This window comes from Lathyrus oleraceus, chromosome 6 (genome assembly GCF_024323335.1).
Source record: "Lathyrus oleraceus cultivar Zhongwan6 chromosome 6, CAAS_Psat_ZW6_1.0, whole genome shotgun sequence".
Lineage (NCBI taxonomy): Eukaryota > Viridiplantae > Streptophyta > Magnoliopsida > Fabales > Fabaceae > Lathyrus > Lathyrus oleraceus.
In genome coordinates, this window is record NC_066584.1 from 7,259,612 (window position 1) to 7,286,286 (window position 26,675).

Here is a 26,675-nt window from a genome sequence, read left to right on the forward strand (position 1 = left end):
TCACAAAAAACTTAACATCGATTGGTCGTCTTCTCGTTCTTCAATTTGGGATGCGTATATGGTGAAGTTCAACATGAGAAAGTTTCCTTGCCTCAGTGACGCCTCTTTGATCTCACTAACCACAAAAATCGATGACAACGATGAACCATGTTTCAGGGGTTACCTTCTCCATTGAAAGGCTTTACTGTTGTGATCTAAATTTGGATCAAACGGGGTATGATCATAGAATTTCGTGAGAATCAATAGTCATTTTCCATAAATTGTGCCAATGTTCCATACCAGAACTAAAATTATGCTTAAATTATGATATTGGAATCCTGATACGTTGCTACAAGTCTCAGGTGGAATACGAGGGTGAATCTGTAAGGTTAGGTTAACGCTCTAGCGCCGAGTGAATGAGTCAAAAAAAGGGTAAAGTGAAGTATGAAAAGTGTGTGTACTTAAGTTAATCATAAATGTTGAAACACTACTCATCTTTATTTCTAGATTTTGTTTAAACCTGTGAAATTGAATGGTATGAGATGGAGTGAGAATATAATTTCATTGTTTAAATTATTTTAAATCAAATGGAGGTGAGTCGAAAAAAGTGGTATCTATTTTACTCTATTTCATCAATTGCCATGATTTCCCCCCCTTTAATTTGGGTGGAATGAATATATTGTATTGCTTCATTATAAAATATTCAAACAATGGAATGAAATATTTATCATCTCTATGTTTCGTTCCACTTCATTTTATTCTATTTTGTTTCATTCATCTCCATCTATTTTAAGATATTCAAACATGACTGATCGTTAGTAATTACTATACCTTAACTCATATTCTTTTTTATTCTAATCATGTGACAAATATATTTATTTTAAATACTTATGATTTACATATTTCTCTTCTAACCTTTAATTTTATTCTTTATTTTATCTTCTTTATTATGTTAATCTATTAGAGTTATATTGTCTTTCTTAGAGATTTTTAGTTTATTTTACCTCTATTTTTTATTTATTTATGGATCCTATTATTATATATATATATATATATATATATATATATATATATATATATATATATATATATATATATATATATATATATATATATATATATATATATATATATATATATATATATATATATATATATATATATATATATATATATATATATATATATATATATATATATATATATATATATATATATATATATATATATATATATATATATATATATATATCCATCTGTGCAAGGTTTAAGGTTTAAAGAACACACACTTTTCATACTTCACTTTACCCTTTTTTGAACTCATTCATTGGATGTTGGAGTGTTAACCTTATAAATTTACCATCGTGTTCCACCTGAGACTTGTAGCCCCATATTAGGAGTCCAATATCATTATTCAAGCATAATTTCGATTCTGATCCAGAACAGTGGCACAACCTATGGCGAACAACTATTGATTCTCACTAAATTCTACGATCATACCTCATTTGATCCAAATCTAGATCACAACAATAAAGCCTTTTGATGGAAAAGGTAACCCTTGAAACTTGGTTTAATGTTGATACTGATGTTTTTGATTAGTGAGATCAAAGAGATGCCATTGAGGCAAGAAGATCTTCTCATGTTGAACTTCACCCAATACACACCCCAGATCGAAGAACGAGAAAACGACCAATCAATGTGAAGTTTTTGTAACCGCAAGAAGATAGATGGAATCTTTAATGTTACGTTGTCGTTGGTCATAACCACCACCATCATAAACCACGTTATGTCAGACCTTTTGATAGACGACAAAAGTGTGTGCAACTTGATATACTTGGAGATCTTCAGGAGATTATTTCTACGAATGCAAGATCTAAAACCATGTGAAGACCAAAGCCTTCTAGAATTCAATTATGCCACTACTTGATAGTGCTGGGCATAAATATGATTGTTTCACTCGAAAAAAGGAGAAGAAGAAATAAGCAAATACGTGTGTTTTTTAAAATTTTCCTTTGAAAGTCTCTTCAACAACATCCCTGGGAGAACTTTCTTGGAAGTGTTGGATGTAGTGGCATCCCCTTCCCACCTCAAGATGAAATACCACAAAAAGAGTGATAAACTGGTTACCATCACTTTCAGCCTACATGTCGCTCGTTGCATCCATAAAATGATGCTTATAAGACTCGCCACTACTTGAGGGACCGTAGAAAAAAAAACCCTATAAGAAGTTAATATGGTTGATCTCAACACTTGAAAAGATGATGTTGATCCAATCGAACTCGTTTCGCTTGCCAACACAAAGGCGTTGAGGCTAGTGCTGGATGGAGAATTTGAAGTTTTCCAACTCAATGGCATTTCTTCTCGGTTAGAAAAGATATGCACTGACCTCTTAGGAAAATTAAGAGAAGGCCTAATGCGGTGCCTAAAATCCAGCGTTGACGTTTTCGCCTTTTCACTATAAGAAATGCTCGGGATTGACCCAAGCATGGTTTTCCACAAGTCGAAAGTCGACCCTTAAGTTCGATATGTCTCCCAGCGAAGGAGGTACCAATCCCCTAGAAGGATGACATAACATCCAAAACAGTTCAAGGATCATTGGATGTCATCTTCATCTCTGAAGCAAGATACATTAAATGTCTCTCTAACTTTGTACTAGTTAAAAAAGCTTCGTGGAAGTGGAGAATGTGCATAAATTACATGGATCTTAAATGGGAATGCCCTAAATATTCCTACCCCTGCCAAACATAAAAAAAAAGGGTAATTCAATCTATTATAAACTTTTTTTCATCCATGGATATGTATTCTAGTTACAATAAAATACCCATGTATGAACTAGACAGAGGAAAAATGACTTTCTTTACCAAACGAGCAAACTACCAATACAATATGATTCCATTTCTGTTAAAGAACGCAGGAGTGACATAGCAAAGAGGGATGAACAAAATCTTCTAAAAGGAAATATGGAAGACATTTGAGGTGTACATGGATGATATAATTGTGAAGTCCATCAATGATCGTCTACATGGCCGACACCTTGACAAAGTATTCTAGAGGGTCTGATAGTATAACATGAGGCTCAACTCAGAAAAGTGCATTTTTAGGATTCGAGCATGCAAGTTTTAGGATTCTACCTCACGGAAAAAGGGATCGAGTCTAACCTTGACAAGTGTGAGAAAATAATCAAGATTAATTCACCATATACCAAGAAGGAGGTTCAATGTTAAGGTAAGAAACGAGGGCATAAAACGTTAAGATAAGAATAAATTCTCAATTGGTGTTCTTACAAGTAGGAGAAGAAGCCTAAACCACATACATGTTGTTGCAACGGTATATGGCGATAGCCAGGGAGAAGTTGGTGAGATTCAATGTGTTAAAAGTTGCACACATCGCAAGAGAATGAAACATCCAGATACATGTCCTCTCTAAGCTTGCACGTATAAGGGGATCTGATATCAACTAATCCTTTATCCAAGAAACTCTTAATATCCTGAGCATTAAACCCTTAGAAGCTGACATAAGGGCCATATCTTATGTCACCCAATCTTCTTGGATATTATCCATTAAGGGATACATAGAGAAGGACGTACTTCCACCAGATCCGATCAAAGTTACCCTCGTAAAAAATAAGGGCAATTCATACTCAATGATCCAATGAACATTCTATGTGAGAGGCCTGCCGATTCCCGTATTGAAATGTCTTGAAGGAGAATAGTCAATTTTCGTCCTCTCCTAAGTACACAAAGTAATAGTCGGACAACACTTAGGTGCCCAGGCACAATCAAAGAAAGTCCTTAGGTCCGAATATTTATGTTCTTCAATGGTCCAAGACGCTAATGATAATGTGAAGAAATGTGACCAATGTCAACGGCATGGAACATCCATAACACACCTCCGTCAAAGTTACACATGTTGACATCTCCATGTTTATTCTCTCTGTGGGGCATAAACATCCTTGGCCCCTTTCCCCAAGCCTCAAGCAAACTCAAATTCCTAATCATAGTGGTGGATAACTTTACCAAGTGGGTGAAAGTCGAAGCTCTAGCTAAGATCACGACCGCAAATGTCTTGAATTTTTTAAAGATAAATATCCTAGCTAAGTTCAAAGTCCCTCAAGACATAGTGATAGATAATGGAACCCAATTACCAGATAAAAACCTGAAGGCCTTGCTAGAGGAATTGAGGGTGAGATAACACTTCACGTCAGTAGTGCATCCTGGACAGGAAAATAGAAGCTACAAATTGGGTGTTTCTGAAAGGGTTGAAGAGAATGCTGAAAAATTCCAAAGGAAATTGGGAAGATGAACTCTCACATGTCCTTTGGGCATACTAAACAACCCCTTGTTCAAAAACTAGTGAAACCCCTTTTCGGTTGACATATGGGACTTAGGTTGTTATTTTTGTAGAAATTGAAGAATTATGTTGGAGAACGACACACCCCTTATCCAATGAAGACCATGTCAAAGAAATTAGAGGAGAAATTGACTTTCTCGAAGAAGAAAAAGGGATTATACCTCCTTCGTGAGTGTTGTCATCAAACAAGCTAGCGTGACACGATACAACAAGTACATCAGACCTAGAGAATTTTAAGTTATGGACCTTGTATTAAGGCAAGCCGACGTAGAAGGGAAAAATGTCGGAGACGGGAAGCTTGCAGCTAATTGGGAAGGGTCGTGTAGAGCCCATTCCAGCACCAATAAAAGAGAACACACCTTAGCGACCTTGATGGAAGAGTCTGTTCCAAGAAACTGGAACGCCACTAAACTCAAGCGCTACTTTAATTAAAATATTTGTGTCCAACACTAAGAGTGAATAATTTAATGATCACTTATGTAATCAAGGAACAAGGAACAAGAAAAATAAAACACATCTTGTCACAGTCGGCGCACCCCCTCTTAGGATATAGACACTTCAATGGGGAAGGTGGTGGAGCCTAGGAGATGCCAACCTCGAACCAGACTCAAACCTAGGAGTAATGGGACCCAACTCTTGGCCAAGAACGATCTTCGTGGTGTGAAGATATTATGGGACGGGTAATGACAAAACAAAGAAATTACGCCAATTCCCAACAAATGGGATAGGTAATGACAAAACAAACACAAATTAGAAAAGAATTGGCAAACAAACAAGAGCATAACCTCCAAAAAAAAGTTAGAATGGAATTTACAAATTAATAAAGCCATAGAGGTATAAAGTTACAAGAATATATGTTTATGATAAATAAAATCATTTGCACCTCACTAACATGCCATCAACCATCATGTTAGTTGAGCTTACCAAATCATGGGGAACTCTGATGTATGGGAAAATCACCTCAATTCCCCCCACCGTATTCATAAGGGAAACATCCTTGAATCCATATTGGTGGTGGCATAAAGATCCTCCTCCAGTTCATACAAATCATCATGGTAGGCCTTTTTCACCGCAGAGCAAGCATTTGTCTCTTATTTTAAAGCCACCTAGGTCTTTGAAACACTGGAGGAAACATCTATTGAGGAGGACTCCACATCATTAAGAGTTTCCCCTTTTCCTCAAGAGAAGCCACCAAGTCTACTACCATGATGGTCAACTCAAAAGGTGCACTATAAGCATCCACCTCCTCCTTAATGTTGGACAACTTACCTACTCCTTTTTAGAAGTTGGATAGCTCATCTTGAAGCCAAAGCTGCTCAGATATGAGAAGCACGTACTTATTATTGCAAGACTCCCTCTCTCGAGAAAGGTCACTTGGCATCAAGGCCTCCCATTGGCACACTGCAACCAAAGACATTAAAGAGCCACTAATGCAAGCCGGAAGTGCACGACAATGAAAAGTAATATAATAAGATCAAACTCACAGGGAGATGAGTTTGAGTACCAATTTTTATCCTAATGATGTGTAGCTAAAGCAAACAAATAATCATAGATTTAGTGCGAATGAAATAAAATTAGCAATAACAATATCACGCAAAGCAGTACATGATATCTATCCCAAATTACCCAATTAAATTTCCGCTTTCAATTATGAGAAAATAGAGCAAGTTATAGAAAAATAGATAAAAATGTACTACACTCATTTTTGTGGCGTGTGTATCTACACGTGTTGTCGACACAACTAATCGGCTTTCTCAATAAAAAACGAGAGACCTTGTTAGTTGCATCTCGTTATCGATTGTTTAGCAATCCACAGTTGTATGTCAAATCATTACCTTTATGTACGTGATCGACATCTGGGTTGCCTCTACTTTTTCCAGTCGACACAAATAAATTGAAGATTTTGCATTCTAAGCTAATTTTTAAGCTCTTTATTTTCTCATGATTCGTAAACGGATAAGTCAAGTGGTGTTTGAAATGAGATAGATCTCATGATCCATTGTCCCTAAAGGACAACTCACTCATGATGAGATTGACTAAAAATAAACAAGAAAAAGATACAATAGACATAGAAAATAAACAAAGTAAAAGCAATTCTAATAAAATGAAATAAACTGAAATGAAGGCAAGACTTAGTAGTGTACACACACTTTTCATATTTTATTCTACTTTTTTTTGGACTCATTAATTGACTTAAGTGTTGGACAACTAATCTTACGGATCCAATCTTGTATTTCAACGAAGACTTAGAGTAACGTATCATGAGTCCAACATCATAATTCAAACATAATTATGGTTTTGATTCAAAACAGGTTTTCATTGAGAACTTGATATAGAACAATTGTCACGGCTTCTTGTAAAAAAAGTGTCATGTTATAGGTAGCATTGACTACCCTAAACAAATTTGTGAATAAGCAATGTTGGATGGAAAACCGAAGGAAAGACAATAAGGAGAGAGAGAGAGAGAGAGAGAGAGAGAGAGAGAGAGAGAGAGAGAGAGAGAGAGAGAGAGAGAGAGAGAGAGAGAGAGAGAGAGAGAGAGAGAGAGAGAGAGAGGTATCTCTATAAAAATTGTTTAGAGTTTACATCATCACCTTTTTATACAGGCAACCAAAGTACAAACTTATAAACTGCATCCTTCGACTCAGTCGAATACATACTTATTCAATTTGACAACTATATGTTATATCCGACTCTATCGAATACAACTAACTTCTACTAGACTCATTATTTCGACTAGATCGAACACCTATGTTGAATAGAATCTTTTTTACAAAACAATAAATTGCATATTCTAACTATCTAAATTTTCAAATATAAATGAAAATGATGTTGTTAAATATGGTTTGTTATTGGGTTGGATTAAAAGTAAAAAATAAATAAACTATATTTAATAAGATTATTATTTTTAAATGACCTAATTAACTATTAGTGTGGGTAAAAAAACAATTCCATCATGGTAGACAAAAATTGGCTTGCCCATATCAAACACCATTATGTACTTTATAGTACTAGTGCGAGATCAAGTAGAAAACAATTATACCACAACTATGAAGGAAATAACAATCTAACATATATCATAATGCAATGCATTATTATATAGAAACATAGCAGGTCATTTAGCATCCCCACCATTTTGAATTAGGTCCCTTTACATGTGGTAAGTTGTTGGATTTGTCCTTACATTGGGTCATGCTACTCCTACCATTCTCTTTTTCCATATTTTCTTTCTTTCAAATGTAGGGACATTCATAACTAACACTCACATCCAGCAGAAATATTTCTATGTCTACCTATCTAGATCAATTTCAAATAAATATTGAAAATAGGTAATCTCTCTATTTCATATGACAAAATCTACTTTTTTTATTTATAGATTTATTAAATAAATAATATATCTAATTTATATTTAATTCAGATATATTAATTATTTAATAATTAAAACTTCCTCTTATAATAGAGACTAGTGAGAGTAATATACTATTATTCGGTTTAGGGTAGTTAGCTATCAACAATTATTAAACTTTTGCTATCTAATAATTAATGTGGTGACACATTTTTTATTTCTTTGACTTAGAAGCTCTATCTAGCTTGGGGTGTATACAACAAATGCATCAATCATCTATTCTAACAAGTGGTTACACTTAATGATAAACTTTTTGAAAAAAATTGATTTCAAACCATTGATAAAATAATTATTGGTCAATTTTTATTTATTTTTTAACTGAATTTTAAATTATTAAGGCCCTTTCTAAAAATTAGAGGATTAACACAAAAATGTTATCTTTATAAAATTAATGTATATTAAGAAAGTAGTTATAAAAATAAATTTTAAAAAAAAAGTGTAATATTTTCAATATTTTAATAAAAATATTTAGAAAAAAATTATTTATAAGTGTGAAAAATTTATAGAAAAAACAAACAAATCACAAAAAATAATCTCATAATAAACGACAAAATTCCGTACCGATACAATTATAAGAAATAGATATGCAACTTTTTGTAATTTTTTATTAGAGAAAAAATATATAATATATATTTGGTATTGGATCAAATTCAATCAAATCACATAAAAAACAATTTTAACATAAAAGTTAATATTTTGAGATCACGTTAAAAAATTACTGACTGTAATGACCGTTGAAACGCTGCTTCAAACATACATGTAGTTTTTTTTATGTAGTTTCTTTTTCTTTTCTTTTGAATCTCAATTGTTTTTCTAAAAATATATAAATAGATAGATGAAATAAATAAGAAATTTTTGGAGAATGTATAGTTAGAATAAAAAAATAATTTTAGGTGACACAATTATTTTTGGACAACAAAATTTCAGGTCACACAATTACAAGTCATGGCAATGACGTTTTGTGCCACCTAACTTTGCATGCAACTTCCTAAAGGGAGTTGGATTGCATTTGAAGATACACAAAACCAGTGAATATGTGGCATGAAAGCAACCTTTATCTTTTAATGATTATGCAAAACAAACCTATTGGTCTCAAAACCCAAATTGACATTATAATTGGTAGAAAGGAGTAAATTGATGATGTGGATTATTGTTGAATGTTGAGTAATAAAACTCTATGTTGTTGCTTCTCTGTTTTTTGCACTTGAATTTTGTGGCTACCCTAACATGTTGAAGAAATATCTCATTGCAATACTTAATTTCGTGGCTTATCTTTGTATATATCTTGAAAAATAGTAGAGGAGTACAATAACAAAATATTTATATATAATAGAAAAGGAAAATAATAATTAATATAGCATTACAATATTTAATTTCGTAGACTAGCTTTGTATTTTGAAATTACGAAAGATATTTTTTTTTTACAATTTTTTTTAAATTAAGCATTTTAGAATTCTCCACTTCGGTCCCTTCTAATTAATGCAATCTTTAATGATTTTTTTATTTTGTAGTTGTTTTACATACTTCTTAAATGCATTGAACACGTCACAATTCTGCAATAAAAATAGTATCTAAGAAAATCTAGAAAAACATCCACAATAACTAAGGCATATATATTACCTCTAATATTTCTTGCTCTTGATGGATCAAATAAGTCAATGTACAATAATTGAAGTGGTTTTGTAGTTGTTACTATATTATTTGGATTGAAAGTTGATTTGATTTATTCCCCATTTTTACAAGCATCACATAATTTATCTTTGACAAATTTCATCTTTGATAAACCAATGACAAAATCATGTTTGACTAGTTTGTTTAAATGTACATGTGAATATGGGCTAATGTTTTGTGCCAAAGCCACAAATCATTATCTTACCATAAGACATTTTATTTTCAAAGATAAATCATCTAAAGAAATCATAAAAATATTATTAATTCTTTTACCCATAAGTTTTACCTTGTGTGTGACCTCATCTTCAATTAAGCATTCATCTTTGGTGAACTTGATTTTGAAGCCTTTGTCACAAAGTTGGCTTATGCTAAGAAGATTGTGTTTTAATCCTTCTATATAAAGTACATCTTCAATAGTTGTGAAAGGTAGTACTAAAACTTTGCTTATACCAAAAAAATTTCTTTTGTTGTTGTCCCCATAAGTGATATATCTCTTAACCTTCATGATTAGAGATGAAAATTTATTTATATCTCTCATCATATGCTTAGAACAACCACTGTCAAAATATCATAAATTTGTAGTGGTCTTCATACAAACCTACAATTTGTTAGGTACTTAACGTGCCTTGGTCCTTTATAATTAGTTTCTTTCTTCATGCACGCTCAATACCCACTTGCAACACTAAAATTCCTAACATAGTAAGCATTAGATGTATGACATATTGACCTATTAAACCACAATAAAAATATGTAGGAACAAAATTGCTTTTATATCTAGGAATATATAAAAAAATTCGAACAAATCATTTCTTAGCATGATGATGAATATTTTGTACTTTATTCACTTTCTCTTTATTGGATTGACCACTTGCCTTACCAAATATGGTTTTTACTATTACTTGGTTTGTCAATTTTTGAATAACCAAGTCCACTTTTATCATTGTAATATCTTTGTCTACTAAGGATAATTTTCAATTCAATTTGTCATTTTTCATATCTTTCAATAATTTTTTTAATTGAACAACTTAAGAATTATGGTGTCAAATGTTCAAAGCCTCGTTGTCACGAGCTTCAGATATATCAATGAAACCGTTACTCAAATACTTTTTTACGTCACCTTCATGAACAAAAAGTAGTATTAAACTTCTTTTTATTTAAATTTTTCTTGTTTGAAATTAGAAAAATGAAATAAGGGTAGTTATCTAGAAGGAGATTTGTGATGTAATCATTTATGACAATAGTTGATGCCAAAATAACTTTACTTTAAAGAAAATTAGGATTTGTGTAGTTTTGAAGTAGATTCGGATAAGTGCTTGTGACAATTGCTTCAATCGAGTCTAAAAAAAATGTTTTAGTAACTCTTCAGAAATACTAATTTCAATATATATATATAATTTCAATATATATATATATATATATATATATATATATATATATATATATATATATATATATATATATATATATATATATATATATATATATATATATATATATATATATATATATTGGTTAAGAGATTATTCCATTGTCTATTTGTAAAATCCATTATGAGAAAAGACAAATATCTTCCGAATTTGTTAAATTTGATCCACTATACAACCACATAATTTTGGTTAGATGAAACATTTATTGTTGCATGGACAATATCTGACCCAGTTCTTCTTGGTTTAACAAGTACAATTTATCTGAAATCACCACAAAAAACTACAAGTTATCCTCTAAAAATTTGCTTACATGCAACTTTGTCATCACTCATGATATTCTTTAAAGACTTGTCAAAAGTTTCAAAACAACATTTATTTGACATTTGAGCCTCATCTCATATACTGCCTCCGTTTTTTATTATAAATCATTTTGGAAAAATATTTTGTACCACAATATAAGTCATTTTATAATATTAATGAATCATTAATGTTATTTTTTCTATTATACCCTTAAATATTTATTATTCTATTTCCTTTCAACTATGTCAATTTGTCTTTCCAATATCATTAAGGAATGACAATTTTGTAAAATCCTTTATAATTTTTATTTTCATACCATAATTATTACATTTCTTAATACGTGTGAACAATAAAAAACGACTTATAATAAAAAACGGAGGGAGTAATGAATAGTTGTAATAACTTGGTAATATCAAATTTTTTCTCAATGTTACAAGAAGATGATTCTTGACAAAGAACTAGAATCTTGAATTTGGAAGGGATTTCTCTCCCTCTTGTTAACAATAAACTTACAATTTTCCTTGATGCTACATTCAACACAATGTCGCGTTTAAAACATAAAGCAATAAATAGTGTGTTCCACATAATATTTTTTCGATTCCACCATAACCGTATTAAGAAAAACCTCTCCTTTTTATCATGTGACATCTTGCATAATTTCACTTAAAATATAGTGTTGTTCTCTAAAAAAATATCAATTAGTTAATAGATATTATACCTATGATTATAAAAATGGTAACTATGTTTTAGGTAAGGATCATGCTAACAAGTGTCCAGGGGTATTGGTTAAGAATTCAAAATAAAGAAAAGTATGTTATGTAATACACATAATATTCTTTTAACAAGTTGATTAGTTATGTTTTCAATATATTGAATACACATATATTTAAAAAAAAACATGTTTTTTTAATCTCTTAAATAACACTCATCTTATCATTTTAATTTCTTAACCAATCCCCCGAGGATACTCGTTAGCATTTTCCTTTAGGTAATTAAGGGGGAAAAGTGACTGCGTCATATTTTTTAATTTATTATTTCTATTTTTGAAATGTTTCCAGGTATACTTTGTAAAAAAAGAGAGGAAATGGAGTATTTAATCTACATCACAGAGTGATTAAGTTCCATATATGAATTGTTAATTAAACTCTTAAAAAAAAGTCCATAACTTTGGTTATCTTATTTCAATGTAACCAAGCATGAGATAATATAAATCATTAGATGAAGTATGGAACATCATCCTTTGTTAATACTGAAAGTGATATTGAAAGAGCATTAATTCACCATTTACAAACTGAAAGTGATATTGAAGGACCATTAATTCACCATTTACAAACATCAAGCGTATGGAGTAATATTGTACAAAAATAATTGGTCACTAACTTACTTTAAAAATAGGAGTAAATGTATCACATTTTAATGATATAAATAGTTATTTGGAAATTGCATTTGAGTAGAAAGATCATGTTACCTTTCATCTTAAAGATTGTTATAAGAAGATATCTCTTAGATCTTCTAGAACCATCCCAACTCCACTTTCTTTTAGATTTAGATTGGATGCAAATTCAATTAGCCTTGTAGATGAATCTATTTGAGTTGAGTTTAGTCAAATCTAATATCCAATTTATAAAATACATTTTAATTTGGGTGAGTTAAAATAATCACCTGCTATATCAATTAGTCGGTTTAGACAAATTCATTAATTTTTGAATTAAGTTGGATTGAATAGTGGATTGTTTAAATAATTTTTTTTATTAATATTAAATAATTAAATGATGAGTCATTTTCATAAAAGTCATTCTACCCCCACAATCCTAAATTATAAGATTTTTTCAAATTAAAAAATATAATGATTATTGTATTGAAAATATAAATTATACACGACTTTATAATATTGTCCTTCGTTATTATAAATGAAAGAGAAATTTAAAGAATTGCAAGAAGAAATAGTAATAGATGATATATGAATGTTTGAAAAAAAATCATTAAGGTTGTATTGAATTGTAAAGAGATTTATAATTTGTGATAAATATTTTTGACAAAATTACTTATAATTTGAGACGAGTATTTTCTTAAAAAAATTATATAACATATTTTGACTATTTTTTAAAATCATAAAATAATATATGATACATCAATTAATAAAAATTATTATAAAATACTAACAACAAACTAAAGTTGCATGACATAGAAGTGTATTGTATCAAAATAACATGAAATATCCAAAATTAATTAAAATCATAGTTCAATAAAATAATAAATGTTTAAGCGACTAAAATTGTAACAATACAATTAATATTCATCAAAATCATTAAAATTGTAATAATAAATATTTGATTAGTGAATCAGTGAATTTTTTGGATTTGAATTCGATTTTATCATAAACCCGATTTTGTAATGGAATTTTTAATTTTTAAATTCATATCCATCAAATTACCTAACCCAATTAACTATTATGAATCTTTTTGAATGAATTTGTCTTTGGGATGACCTAATCCATATGCATCCCTACGTCCACTCTATCATGATCATATATAAAAGATTCACTCATCAATTAACGGACTGAACTCAACAATGATACACGAAGAAAATATAGTTTAGTATTTTAAATAAAATTTTACTAATTTTGAAATTTCTAATTTTATAAGACAAAATGAAGTGTAATAATTTTGAAAATAATTGCCTATTAATTTGAAATTATTATGAATTTGGAAATATAATACAGTTTAACTGTATATTTATTTTCACAAAAATAAGTAATTTATTAAATTAGTTAGTCTTTATGTATCAATTCTATAATTAATTTGACAAAACCATGATTAGCCAGCATTTAAAGAGATTAAATTTTAGAGTTAAGTAGCTTGATGACCCAATTGTTTTTATTATAATAGAAAACTCAAACTCTAATTAAGGAGAAATGCAAAGAAATAAAAATGCAATAAGTAAATTGTAGGTAGCTAAGTGGACCATAAAACTAAAAGTGGTTGTGGACAAATCTATGCAAAATTATGCCAACATGACTCTTAAAACGGTTCACTAATCCTAATTAGTTCATGTTTATGATTAAAAATTTGTGCTAGTTGGTGATAAACAAGTAGTAGCTAGGTGGATGAGCTGTACCCAAATTCCTAATCATTAATTAACGTTGTTGACCTAATATTAATCCGTGAGCAAAACTAATACGGCCACAAAACATATTAATTATACATCTATATACTTATTCAATCTAGTTTAGTGGTTAACACAAGTAGGTTGGGAGGTCAAAATTAAAAAAAATAATAGAAAACTTGTGTTGTAAGTTACCTAAATACAAAACCTAATTAACCCATTTTTGTTCAACTGGTCCTTTTCAAGTATGCCTATGATTTTGGTGTTTTGCTTGTAATTCAATTTAAATCAGTTGCCTACTTTGGAGGATTCAAATAAGCATTGTTTACATTATACATGTATCCTAATTAAGTAAGCATCCATTTTTACTATTATTTCATTTCCTTTCCAAGTTTAGTATTTTTTTTTTAAAATTCAAATAGAAATAGTTTGGAAATTTCAATATATATTATTAGGTTGAACACTAATATTCAAATTCAACTATTAAATTTTTTAATGTTTTAACATTACAACATACTTAATGGACAAGGTTAGTAAAAAAATCTTAATGGAGAAGACTTGTTTAAAATAATCAATTCCGATAATATATTAAAATTAATTGAATAATTATTATAATATAATTATTAAAATCTGAAATGGTCAGTTTCGTCAAAATAAAAAAAGTGAGGTATTAATTGTTACCTACCAAATATATAAAGCCTTAAACTTTATATTCCAAATAAAAAAACACATTTAATCTAGAAATTGTGTAACCAGAAAAAGAAGTCATATATACTGATAAAAAAACATAAAATCCAACTACTCTGTACCCAATTATTATATATTTCTCACTCACCTTCCTCTCTTTCTTCCTTCTCTTTCTCTCACTATCTTATTTTCCCCCATTTTTGTTTAACTACACAAAAAAAGAGATTAGTCAGATTAACAACCAAGCTTCTACTATTTCAACTTCTTACTTTATTTTAATCCTTAATTAATCACTTAATTAACTAATCTCTAAGTTTCTTAATTCCATTCTTCTTCTTCTTCTTCACTTCTTCTATCTTTGAAACATTCCTCATTCTTTCAAATTTCTAACTAACTGTTTTCCGTTAGAACGTTGTAACCGTAATGCATCGGATTCCGAAACCGATCGAAAACTCGCCGGCGGTTTGATGGAATCGCCGCCGTTTGTTTCTCAGGCTTCGTCGTTTCATGGAGTTCGTTCTTCGCTTTAGTTCATGCATGCCGACGCTCTTCAGATTTTGTTTTAAGCTTCGATTCGCCATAGTCGTTTTTGAGGTATAAAACTCTGCTACTTCAACACTTTCTGTTTAGTTTAATTTTTTTTTGTTATTTTGCTATTTTAACGTTGTTCTAGCTTTTAGGGCTTAGGATTTTTTTTTACTGAATAATCTGATGAATGATTGTAGCTGATGATTGTAAAATCAAATTTGAAAAGAGCTTCAAATATTTTAACATTCTATTTTTGAATGTACTGTATACAATTTTTGTGTGTAGTTGATAATGGATGAATGTAAAATCCTTAATACTTAAGATTTTGCTATGACTAGAAAAAGGAAAATATTAATTATAATGATTATGGATTTCATAGCTTCTTTAGCAAGTTTGGTTGAGCATAGGGGATTCAAACTAAGAAGTTTCTGTTTAGAAATCCATTCATTATTGAAAGCGTAATTTGAGAAGCTTTGTATGTTAATTTTGTATTTTGTATGATGGTACATTGCATATAATAGTATAGATAGATACTTTTGCTGATTAAGTTGGATATTTATTGTTAACTATTGCTTCAGATTGTATTGATATTGGCGTGGTTGGAAATCAATGATGCGAAGACCCAAGAACGACAATTTCAATGGGGAGGATTGGAAGAGAGGGTTGAGAAAATTGCTTCACACTCTTGCATACATGACCAGATACTTGAACAGAGAAAGCGACCTGGTCACAAGGTGTATTCGGTTACCCCACAAGTTTATGAGCCTGGTCAATTGAAATCCCTTCAGCATAGAGGCAGGGCGTTACTTGATGTATTATCAACATCATCAAAGCCCCAAAAAGATGAAAAGCAACCTATTAGGATATATCTAAATTATGACGCTGTTGGTCACTCCCCTGACAGGGATTGTCAAAAAGTTGGTGACATTGTTAAGGTGAGTGTTTAGTAGGAACGGAAAAAGAATCTGGAGGTTTTATGTCTTACCATAACATTGTTTTTCTTTTTCACATCTACTTAATATAATTAATTATCTATCTTATCTGAACAGCTCGGGGAGCCTCCGATTAATGCTATTCATGGATTGCCCTCTTGCAATCCTCTTTCTAATCCTCCAATCTTCGGTGATTGTTGGTATAACTGTACTTCTGAAGATATATCAGGAGAGGATAAAAAGCACCGCCTTCGCAAGGTAAATTAGTTTTAGCCCTCCCTCTCATTTTGATTTGTTTCATTAGGTCAATTATGTAAACAAGGCTACATGGTACTATAAAGATCAAGCTATGTGTTGAATCCATTTAGACTTGCTATGTAATGCGGGCCTATTGTAGGTAGGTAGTTTACCTTACACTTGCAATAGGTTTGGTTCCATGACACAAACCTATAAATTTTGAGTCTGTGGAGACATTTCCAATTATTGCGCATCAAGGCTCCACTTGGTTAGGCCAATATTTTTACTTTTATGCAATAGTGTATGATTTGTGCCAGCTTTATATTTCTCTCATGACTTGTATTTTTTACTATAATTGTAATTACAGTATTACTATTTTCCTAAAGGGGGCATAGAGATATTTACCGTTGATAAAAACTTAATGTAGGCGTTAGGTCAGACAGCTGACTGGTTTAGGCGAGCATTAGCTGTTGAGCCTGTCAAGGGGAACTTGCGATTGAGTGGATATTCTGCATGTGGACAAGACGGAGGTGTGCAGCTTCCTCGTGGATATGTTGAAGGTATGATTCATTTGTTACATATCTTTTGTGGAATATGTTCTTAACAAAGTATATGGCCAGAGCTGTAACTGTTTTATTCACCACTTCATCAGAGGGAGTCTCTGATGCCGACTTAGTTCTTTTGGTGACTACAAGACCTACAACTGGGAATACACTTGCTTGGGCAGTAGCATGTGAACGAGATCAATGGGGCCGTGCTATAGCTGGTGGGTTATCCTATAAATGTGTTGTTTAAAATGTTTTTCTTTATCTAGCATTTGGAATACTTCATTAATTCATTTATTTATGCGTGTGCAGGACATGTTAATGTTGCTCCTCGTCATTTGACAGCTGAGGCAGAGACTTTGCTATCAGCTACTCTGATACACGAGGTTAGTTTTGTTTATGTGTATAAAGGAATTGAGATTGGAAACATGGGCGGCTATGTTTCATCATATGTAATCCTTTTCAGGTTATACATGTTCTTGGTTTCGATCCTCATGCCTTCACTCATTTTAGAGATGAAAGGAGAAGACGTCGTAATAAGGTATGGGATGTCTTTCTTGTTGTAAGATTCCTATTTCTTGCAATGGAGGGTCAGATATTCTTTTGACATTAAGTCATAAGCTTAAGCCTTTTGCTTTTAAGCATTCTTTCTTTCATGACTGCTTGTCTCTTATTCAGATATATGAGCTTCTTGTTGTTGTTGTTGTTGCTCTCATTATAGGTCACTTTATTAGAGAAGTTTGAAATATAAGAAAGTTGAAAACAATTCCTGTTTGTATTTATGGAGGCTAACATTGATGATTCTGGTGAATGGTGTTTGTATAGAATTATTTAGACTTGTGTTTAAGGAATATAAAAATGCAGGACATTTAGGAGAACATTGCAAAATTTCCAAGCATTTAACCGAGTGGCACATTTATATTAGATCTTGTCCTATTTAAAAAAAAAAAAACTATTCTGTGTTTACCTTCACAGTATGTTTATTGAAAGCTTTTCGTTTTAATCTGGGCATCTATGTCCTCACATTTCGGTAGCTCATCATTTCACATCTTTGCAGGTTACCGAACAAGTGATGGATGAAAAGATTGGGCGAATAGTAACGCGTGTGGTGCTTCCACGTGTTGTCATGCATTCTCGACATCATTATGCGGTATTTCTTTTGGAACATTTACTCTATAATTCCAGTGTCATATTTTTTCATTTTCATATTGGCCATGTCCTTCGTCAGAAGCTTCAACAAATGATTGATGAACGATTAATTGGCAGGCGTTCTCAGGAAATTTTACTGGTTTAGAGCTGGAAGATGGTGGAGGACGTGGAACATCAGGTTTTTAATTTCATAATTTTCTCTCTCTTATTTTAAATGTGTTCCTTTCTGTTTTTTATGTCCCTTGCTAGTAAATTTGTGTTGTCAAATAATTTCATAATTCCTTTACTTCACAAAGCTCACTTTAGCATGCAATCTGTGTTGTCAAATATCGGCCATGGCGGTGGTGGAATTTTTGACAATCACCGTGGTCAATTTGTGAAGGATGGCGGTGCCATGATGTTTTATATGGCAGTGCCATATGAAGAATTTTATGCTTTCCGCCATCGTTGACTCTACATGCAACCCACAATCCCTTCTTCCCACTTTTTTTATTTGCTTGTAAATTGTAATGATAATGTCGTAGTGCTCAGGTCCAACCAATACTTGTAGTAAGACTAGTGAATCCACTGTTGCAGTATTATGTTTATAAAGTATACATTATATAATTTCGATTGTTTAAATTTATAAGCATTAGGCAAAATGGAAGTCACATACTTTTGCTACCAACCAGCTTAATGATCAAACTGAGTTTGTTACTTGGCTTATAGGGTCTCATTGGGAAAAAAGGCTTCTGATGAATGAGATCATGACGGGTTCTGTGGACACAAGATCCGTTGTTTCAAAAATGACACTAGCTCTCTTAGAAGACAGCGGATGGTACAAAGCTAATTATAGCATGGCAGACCGTCTTGATTGGGGTCGCAACCAAGGCACTGAGTTTGTTACCTCCCCTTGCAATCTCTGGAAGGGAGCTTATCATTGCAACTCAACACAGATTTCAGGTTGTACGTATAACAGAGAGGCAGAGGGTTACTGTCCCATTCTAACCTATAGCGGAGATCTTCCTCAGTGGGCTCAGTATTTTCAACAAGCTAATAAAGGTGTGTATTTTCATTTCATGCCTTCGTTTCCCATATTTAAGACAATGCTAATATTGCTACGACCAGATTCTTTGTTATAATGATTTTTGACTGTCAAGTATTTGCGGTTTCTATGCTTTTGCGCTCTGGTTGGTTTGTAACTGCTTATAGTATTGGATAACCACACAGAGTTGATTTTTCTTGTTGATGGATTTTATTAATGATTCTTAATGCTTAATGATGGGTTGGCCGTATTGAGGTTTCACCTTTTGCTGGTTGTTTCAGGTGGACAGTCTTCATTGGCTGATTATTGCACTTATTTTGTTGCATACTCTGATGGATCATGTACAGACACTAACAGTGCACGGGCACCTGATAGAATGCTAGGTGAAGTCCGAGGAAGCAACTCTAGGTCAGTCTGCGACTTCCTACTTACAATCTATTCTGTGTTGTATGTATTGTATAAAACATGAAGGTGTAGAATTGTTAACTATTCCAATTCACTGCAGGTGTATGGCCTCATCATTAGTGCGCACAGGATTTGTACGAGGTTCTATGACCCAAGGAAATGGTTGTTATCAGCACAGGTGTATCAACAACACTTTAGAGGTATAGTTTAGATTTAGAGTGTCAATATAAGTGAAATCTTTCTATTTCCAAGATGCTTTATATTATTTTATTTCCTGTAATTCCAGGTTCCTTCTTTTTAAAATTTGATAATTAGAAATTCTAGAGTGATCTTCACTTATTTCTTTAATTGTAAATGTACATAAAATAGACCTGTGTATATGCTTGATAAAACTTTTGGTCATCTCTTTACCAAAATTGGTTTTGACGGGCAATGCTTTTTGTTTTGGCTGGCATGGAGCATGACAAATTCTATCTCAAAGATTGTGATTGAATGACAGTCTCATGGAATAGTAATTGTAATTGACACTAAGGAAATGAATTGAAATTGAATTTAATTGAAACTAAGCAGGAAACAAGTTTATATAAAGCACTTGTTCAAGCTTTGTTTTCAATCACTTTTGATCATTTATAGCATGTATGTATATGTTTTTGAAAAAAACTACAATCTGTAAAAAGATAAAATTTTAATTATTTTGGAAAGCTATTTTGTGTTTCCTTTTAAAAAAGTTGTAAATTTTCTCTAATCTATAAAACAAAAATCAAATTTTTAATTGTAATCAAACCAAAACAACTGCCTTACATAAAATTTCTGAAAAGTACTTCATTACACAACCTTAAGATTACTTCTTTTAAGAGCTTAAACAAGCATGTCCTACATGAGTAAAATAAATGTGTATGATACAACTTTGAATTGGTATGTTTCTTTAGCCTAGATTTGAATTGTTTATTACACCTCTTGTTTTTCGTCTATCATGAAAATTGCTGAATGAAGCTCCATGCTACATACAGGTTGCTGTGGATGGTATGTGGAGAGTGTGTCCTCTGGCTGGCGGATCCATTCAATTTGCTGGCTTTAATGGTCAATATTTGTTATTTTGTTTATTTCACATTGAAGATAAATTCCCTATTGATGGATAGCTTACTCGTTTTAAATGTTTTCAATAGGTGCATTGATCTGTCCTGCATATTACGAGCTCTGTAACACAGACTCAGTGGTTGACTCGAGGAAATGTCCTAATGCATGCAATTCCAATGGAGATTGTGTTGATGGAATTTGCCACTGCTTTCTTGGATTTCATGGCCACGATTGCAGTAGACGTGAGTTCTGTTATTCAACATTATTTTAACTTAAGAGTCAATTTTGCTTCAGTTTTTCTGGTTTTCAGCCTTCCTTTAATCGTTGTGGTCTCATAACTTATTCCAGGTTCCTGCCCCGGAAATTGCACTGGCAATGGCTTGTGTCTCAACAACGGAATATGTGAATGTAAACCCGGTTACACTGGCATTGACTGTTCCACGGGTAATGTTTTATTCTAAACTATGTGTTCCTTGAAATACTATTTCTATATAATATACATTTATGGATCCTGATCTCCCTCCATTAATTTGTGTTTTTACCTTCTTTGTGGGTTCCTGCAAGGAGGGAGTTTAGTGTCTTACCTTTGCGTTATACTTTTAAAATATACGGTAGTCATATATAACACTGGTTCTGATCATAATTTATTGGTTTGTTCTGATGTCACACGCAGCTGTTTGTGATGAGCAATGCAGCCTTCATGGTGGGGTTTGTGATAATGGAACTTGTGAATTCCGCTGTTCTGACTATGGGAAATACACCTGCCAGAACAGCTCCACGCTCCTCTCAACTCTCTCAGTTTGCAAAAATGTGCTAGGAAATGACATTTCTGGGCAGCATTGTGCACCCAGAGAACCTAGCATACTGCAGCAGCTGGAAGAAGTGGTTGTCATGCCCAACTACCACCGATTGTTCCCTGGTGGTGCTAGAAAATTATTTAATATATTTGGCAGCACCTACTGTGACGAGGCAGCTAAACGGCTTGCTTGCTGGGTAAATCTTATCTTTCCATGGCAAATTTATTTTTTTGATATTTCTTTTTGTTATATTTATCTTATTTTTCACCTAGCATACACCAATGAAACACTTGCCCCTAATTTGTTGAAATTGCGCACACCTGTCATCAGTTTTTTTAATGACCTTCCTCCATTTTATATAATTGAGAAGAGGCCAATGTCTTTTACAAAATAGAGGGGAAGTGTACTGATTGTTTACGAAAACCTTAGAGTTGAGTGAATGCTAGGTAACTCATCTAGAAATTGGAGAATAAATGGTAATGTTGCTTATATGTCTGAAAAGCTTGGTACTTAACTTTCAGATCTCAATCCAGAAGTGTGATGGAGACAACAGGCTACGAGTATGTCATTCTGCATGCCAATCATATAATCTAGCGTGTGGAGTTTCATTGGACTGCAGGGACCAAACTCTTTTCAGCAAGGAGGAGGGGGAGGGTCAGTGTACCGGTTCTGGTGAGATGAAATTGTCATGGTTTAATCGATTGAGAAGCAGTTTTACTTTGAGAAATAGTTCCTCAAATGAAATATTTGTAAGAAACAGGCAGCTTTAGCTTCAATTTTTCTCTCTCTCTTTTTTAGCAAGGAGGGTTGGGTTGTAGTTTTCAGAGTAATTATAGGGGGAATTTGGTGGCATACATCAATCTTAGATTTAGGGATTGCTCACTCAACCAAAAATTGGGATGAGGAGGTTACTTATTTGGCTTTCAAAGAGAGCCTTTTGTAAAGAAAAGTAGGAGTATTTGGAAGTTGGTGGTAAATTAAGGGAAGGAAGAAAAAAAAGAAAAGAAAAGAAAAGAAGAAAGAAATATTTCTATGCTTCATTCCTTTAACTGTATATATTGACATTTTTCTTATTTTCCTTTTGTTCGATGTTTTATTTTATTTTCATTTGGTTTATGTTTTGATCTGGTCTTCTTTTGTGTACAAAGGGCTTTTTCTTACTATTGAATTTGTGATGAACTATTGGTTTATAAAGTTTATAAAGACGCGATGTTTATTGAAACTAAAATCTTACACTTAAATTTTATTAGATGGGTGAATTAGGAGGAAGAGTTTACAAAAATAATAACATATGTATTTTTTCAATAGCATTCATAATTCCATTTCTGTTGTTGAGCCCTAAGATATTCCATATCCTGGATTGAGTACACCATATCTTCATCTTAACTTTTTTTATTTGATAAAAAATAAAACAACGAGATACAATGGGGTACTGAACCATGTTATTTAAAAAAAAGTCTTCTGTATTATCTTGGTTGGTGAGATGAGGAACTGATTTACTAATAACTAAACTTCCTCAATAGGAAACTTTCTTAATTTTTTAATTACAACTGATCAATAAAAATTAAAACAAAACAATAATGCTAAAGTAAAGAGGAGGGCTTGGATGTGTACTTCAATTGAAAGAGTCAAATGTGTGGATATAATAATTAGGGAAATGTTCTTTTCATTCTTGGTGATATCTTTCACATCCTTAAAAATTCGAAAAATGTCCTTAAATGTTTGGAGATGCATTTTCGTACACATATAAAATTACGCTTATCTTCTCTTTTATGAGTTTCACCTTAGTTTTTATAAAAAAAATGGTCAGGAGATGCATCTCCGTATTAGATTTAGGGGTATCCAGAATGCATCTCTGAAATATCCCTGAATTTATTTGTAAGTTTGTTATTCACGACAATGATTTAAATAACAATTCAGTGATATTTTCGGAGATTCATCTCAGGAAATGTCTAAAGAGAAAGTTGATAAAACACTATCTTGCATGAGTTTCTTCTTCATGCTAAAACAAGAAATGTCGACAACTGTGATTTTCAAACTGTTTCGGGTTTACTCGGTAAAGGAGTGGAGGACCAACAATTTGTCCTCCACCATCTTATACAAGAGATGATGACGCATATGGAATCTTACACAAAGCGATACGGGAACAAAACAAATTACGATACAATTCTCAATGCTCTTGTTTCTTGTCTTAGTGGTTCGGTTCCGTTTGACAAATTGATGCATTTTTTGTAAATGCGACATCTTATAGCAAGTGCTTATGATAGGGTGTGCATTTATTTAACATAATACTCGAAAACATTCTTTCCATTTCAGAGTAAGTCATCTCATAATCCATTCGGATGCATCATTATTGGTTGGTTATCAGATACATAATATTTTATTTATGTTTATCTGAAATTGGGATGTCCTATACCAAAGACATCACCGGAGTGAATGACACATTTTACACAAGATGGTGAAACATGACCGAATCACTTTCTTGAAAGGACGGAAGAGCTCACCAAATTGACCGAGAAGTAAATAAGGAAATGTCGAATATTAAGCCACCAATAGATTTCGACAGTGATTCAATTTTTGATGCGTTTTAGTTGTAATCTAACAATGTAACACTTTTTTTTTGTAAGTAACACACTGCATAATTAGAATGGTTCTGTTTTGCATAATTTTTGGATGGATCCGGAGATGCATCTCCAGACAAACCATTTTTATTAAGTTAAAAAAAAAATCAGGGGAGCATCCAAAGATGCTTTTCTGGAGAAACCCTTATTTTTTTAATAAAAAAATACGGATCCGGAGATATATCTCTGAAGTACTCCACTATAGACATGATCATATATGTAAGGTCCTTATTGCTCTACAACTTCTATAAATAGAGTCTCTCAATCCATTTTTTTTATACAAATCAGAATGATTACATATCTCCATCTTGCGTTTGTGTATTTCAATGATACAAAATCCCCACTTCAATTTCGTATCTGCAAGGACATACTTCTCGTCGATTTGAAAACCAAACTGAATACTCTTCTGTGATATTCAGAAAATCAGAAAGTTGTCAAGTTAGAGTATCGTTCACCCTCGATAGTCAACAAAGGAAAGATACAGATCACAATGCTTGAACTGAAGACGGATAATATTTTGAAGGTGATGTGGAGTATCTTTTACCGATACTCAACAAATGGTTTGATTGAAGTGGTTGTGACGATTTAAAGATCAACCAAAAATATTATAAAATGTTGCAACATCTCGAATCACTTGTTTTTAATAACACATAATGTTAAATTTGAGGAATGTTTATCTATTAATATTTATTTTGGAGTTAATTTATGTTGGTTCAATTCCATTATGTCATTGTTGTTTTCATCTATTTCTGTTTTTTTTAACAACATATATTTCGAAAATGCATCTCCAAATCAACCTTACGTGTATTTGGAGATGTATCTCCGAATTATTTTTTACTTAATAAGAATTTCGCACCAATTTTGCTTCAATTATCCGTAAAAGATACATTAGGAGACGTACCTCCGAACGTTAATGACATTTTAGTCTTTTCACAATGACGTAGAAAAATCGTTACTAAGGATGAAAAAGAACATCTTCAATAATTAAATGAAATGAAAAGTGATTGCTTTCGGTTTAATTAATAAGTTTTGATTTAAACTCAAAAGTGGTGTAGCTCTGTAAAATTCTTTTGAAAGATTTTTGGCGCTGATTATAGTCATTAAATACTACTCGGTTTAAACTTAATTTATTTTATTTTTAAGAAAGTGAAGAGGTGCATGTAAGTATTGAACAATTAGTAGTGATTTCTTTTTAAAAATAAGCATGATCTATCAATATTCTCACATTTTTTTATGTTTTATTTTAATACCCATATGCAGGTAGTAGAAAGTTTTTTGTTTATATTTTCTCTGTAATTTTGTCATTTTGTTCTTGTTGTTGTGATAGGTTGTCTTTTTTTTTTTTTTTTTTTTGTCTTGGATGCTCATTTAATTTAAATTAAGAGATCATCTTTGATTCAGATTCAATACATATTCCATCAACACAAATTTTTTTGTTGGATCAGAGTTTTGAATATTGAACTGATTATAATTAAATAATTATTCTTTTTACTTATATAAGATTAATAATATACAAGAATAACTATATATTTTAAAACCGTACAAAAAAATTATTGGTAATTTTCTATAATTAATACTTTATAATTTACTTAAATAGTTATAGCCTTTTATATATTTATGTTTATTATATTCAATTATTTAAAAATAATTTAATAAACAAAATAATACAAAAGTATCTAAAATGTCTCAAACCTCCTCTTCATCTATACTCAAAAGGTACAGTTTACTTTACTCTACAATAAATGATTAATTTTAAATTTTTCACAAGAAATTAAACAAAATTTGAAAACCAAAAGTAATAAATTATAGGTTAAATAGATCGAATACTTTTATTTTAATATAATAATAATAATAATAATAATAAAATAATAATAATAATAATAAAATGTTAAATTAATAATCTATTATAACTTGAAATAATATATAAAACTTATTTTCATTCATCAAATTAATATAAAATAACAAAGAAATTGAGAATAGTTTTTACTTTAATCTTTCTATTTGATTTCTCAATGTTATTGTATATTAGAGTGATTAGAAATGGAAGAAGGAAATTAAATCATACAATTCAAAATAATTTTTTTAATATTATTTTCTTTATAAATGAAAATAAGTTTCATTTAACGAATCAGATTGTCGATCCAATATATTGAACAGACATGTCTGATCCGATTTAGATTAACATTGATTTAACTTAATTTATATTATCAAATTTGTCGTTTATAGTCATTGTACATAATTTTTTATTTTACATTATTAATCTAAATGATGTAAGTTTGTTTACAAATTTTTAATTTTATTTTAGCATAATTTATATTATTTTATTTTATTAATATCAATAAATAAATCCCATTTTGCTTTTATTAAAAAAAACTATTATTCAAAAGAATATATAATATAAGGCCTGATACATAATCTGCTCCCTAAATCTCAAA

At 31.3% G+C, this 26,675-nt stretch overlaps 1 protein-coding gene across 1 annotated transcript; it reads left to right on the forward strand.

Annotated features, from left to right (window-relative positions):
• The first annotated feature begins 15,039 nt into the window (after positions 1 to 15,039).
• On the forward strand, positions 15,040 to 22,692 carry LOC127092034 (uncharacterized). The gene is made up of 17 exons (XM_051030806.1): positions 15,040 to 15,519; positions 16,032 to 16,388; positions 16,503 to 16,643; positions 17,050 to 17,182; positions 17,275 to 17,388; positions 17,480 to 17,553; positions 17,634 to 17,708; positions 18,225 to 18,317; positions 18,434 to 18,494; positions 19,025 to 19,357; positions 19,622 to 19,748; positions 19,846 to 19,945; positions 20,756 to 20,825; positions 20,912 to 21,064; positions 21,171 to 21,266; positions 21,496 to 21,815; positions 22,141 to 22,692. The coding sequence occupies exons 1-17, from the start codon at positions 15,433 to 15,435 to the stop codon at positions 22,387 to 22,389; spliced, it is 2,583 nt and encodes an 860-aa protein (XP_050886763.1). The 5' UTR covers positions 15,040 to 15,432; the 3' UTR covers positions 22,390 to 22,692.
• The last annotated feature ends 3,983 nt before the right edge of the window (positions 22,693 to 26,675 follow it).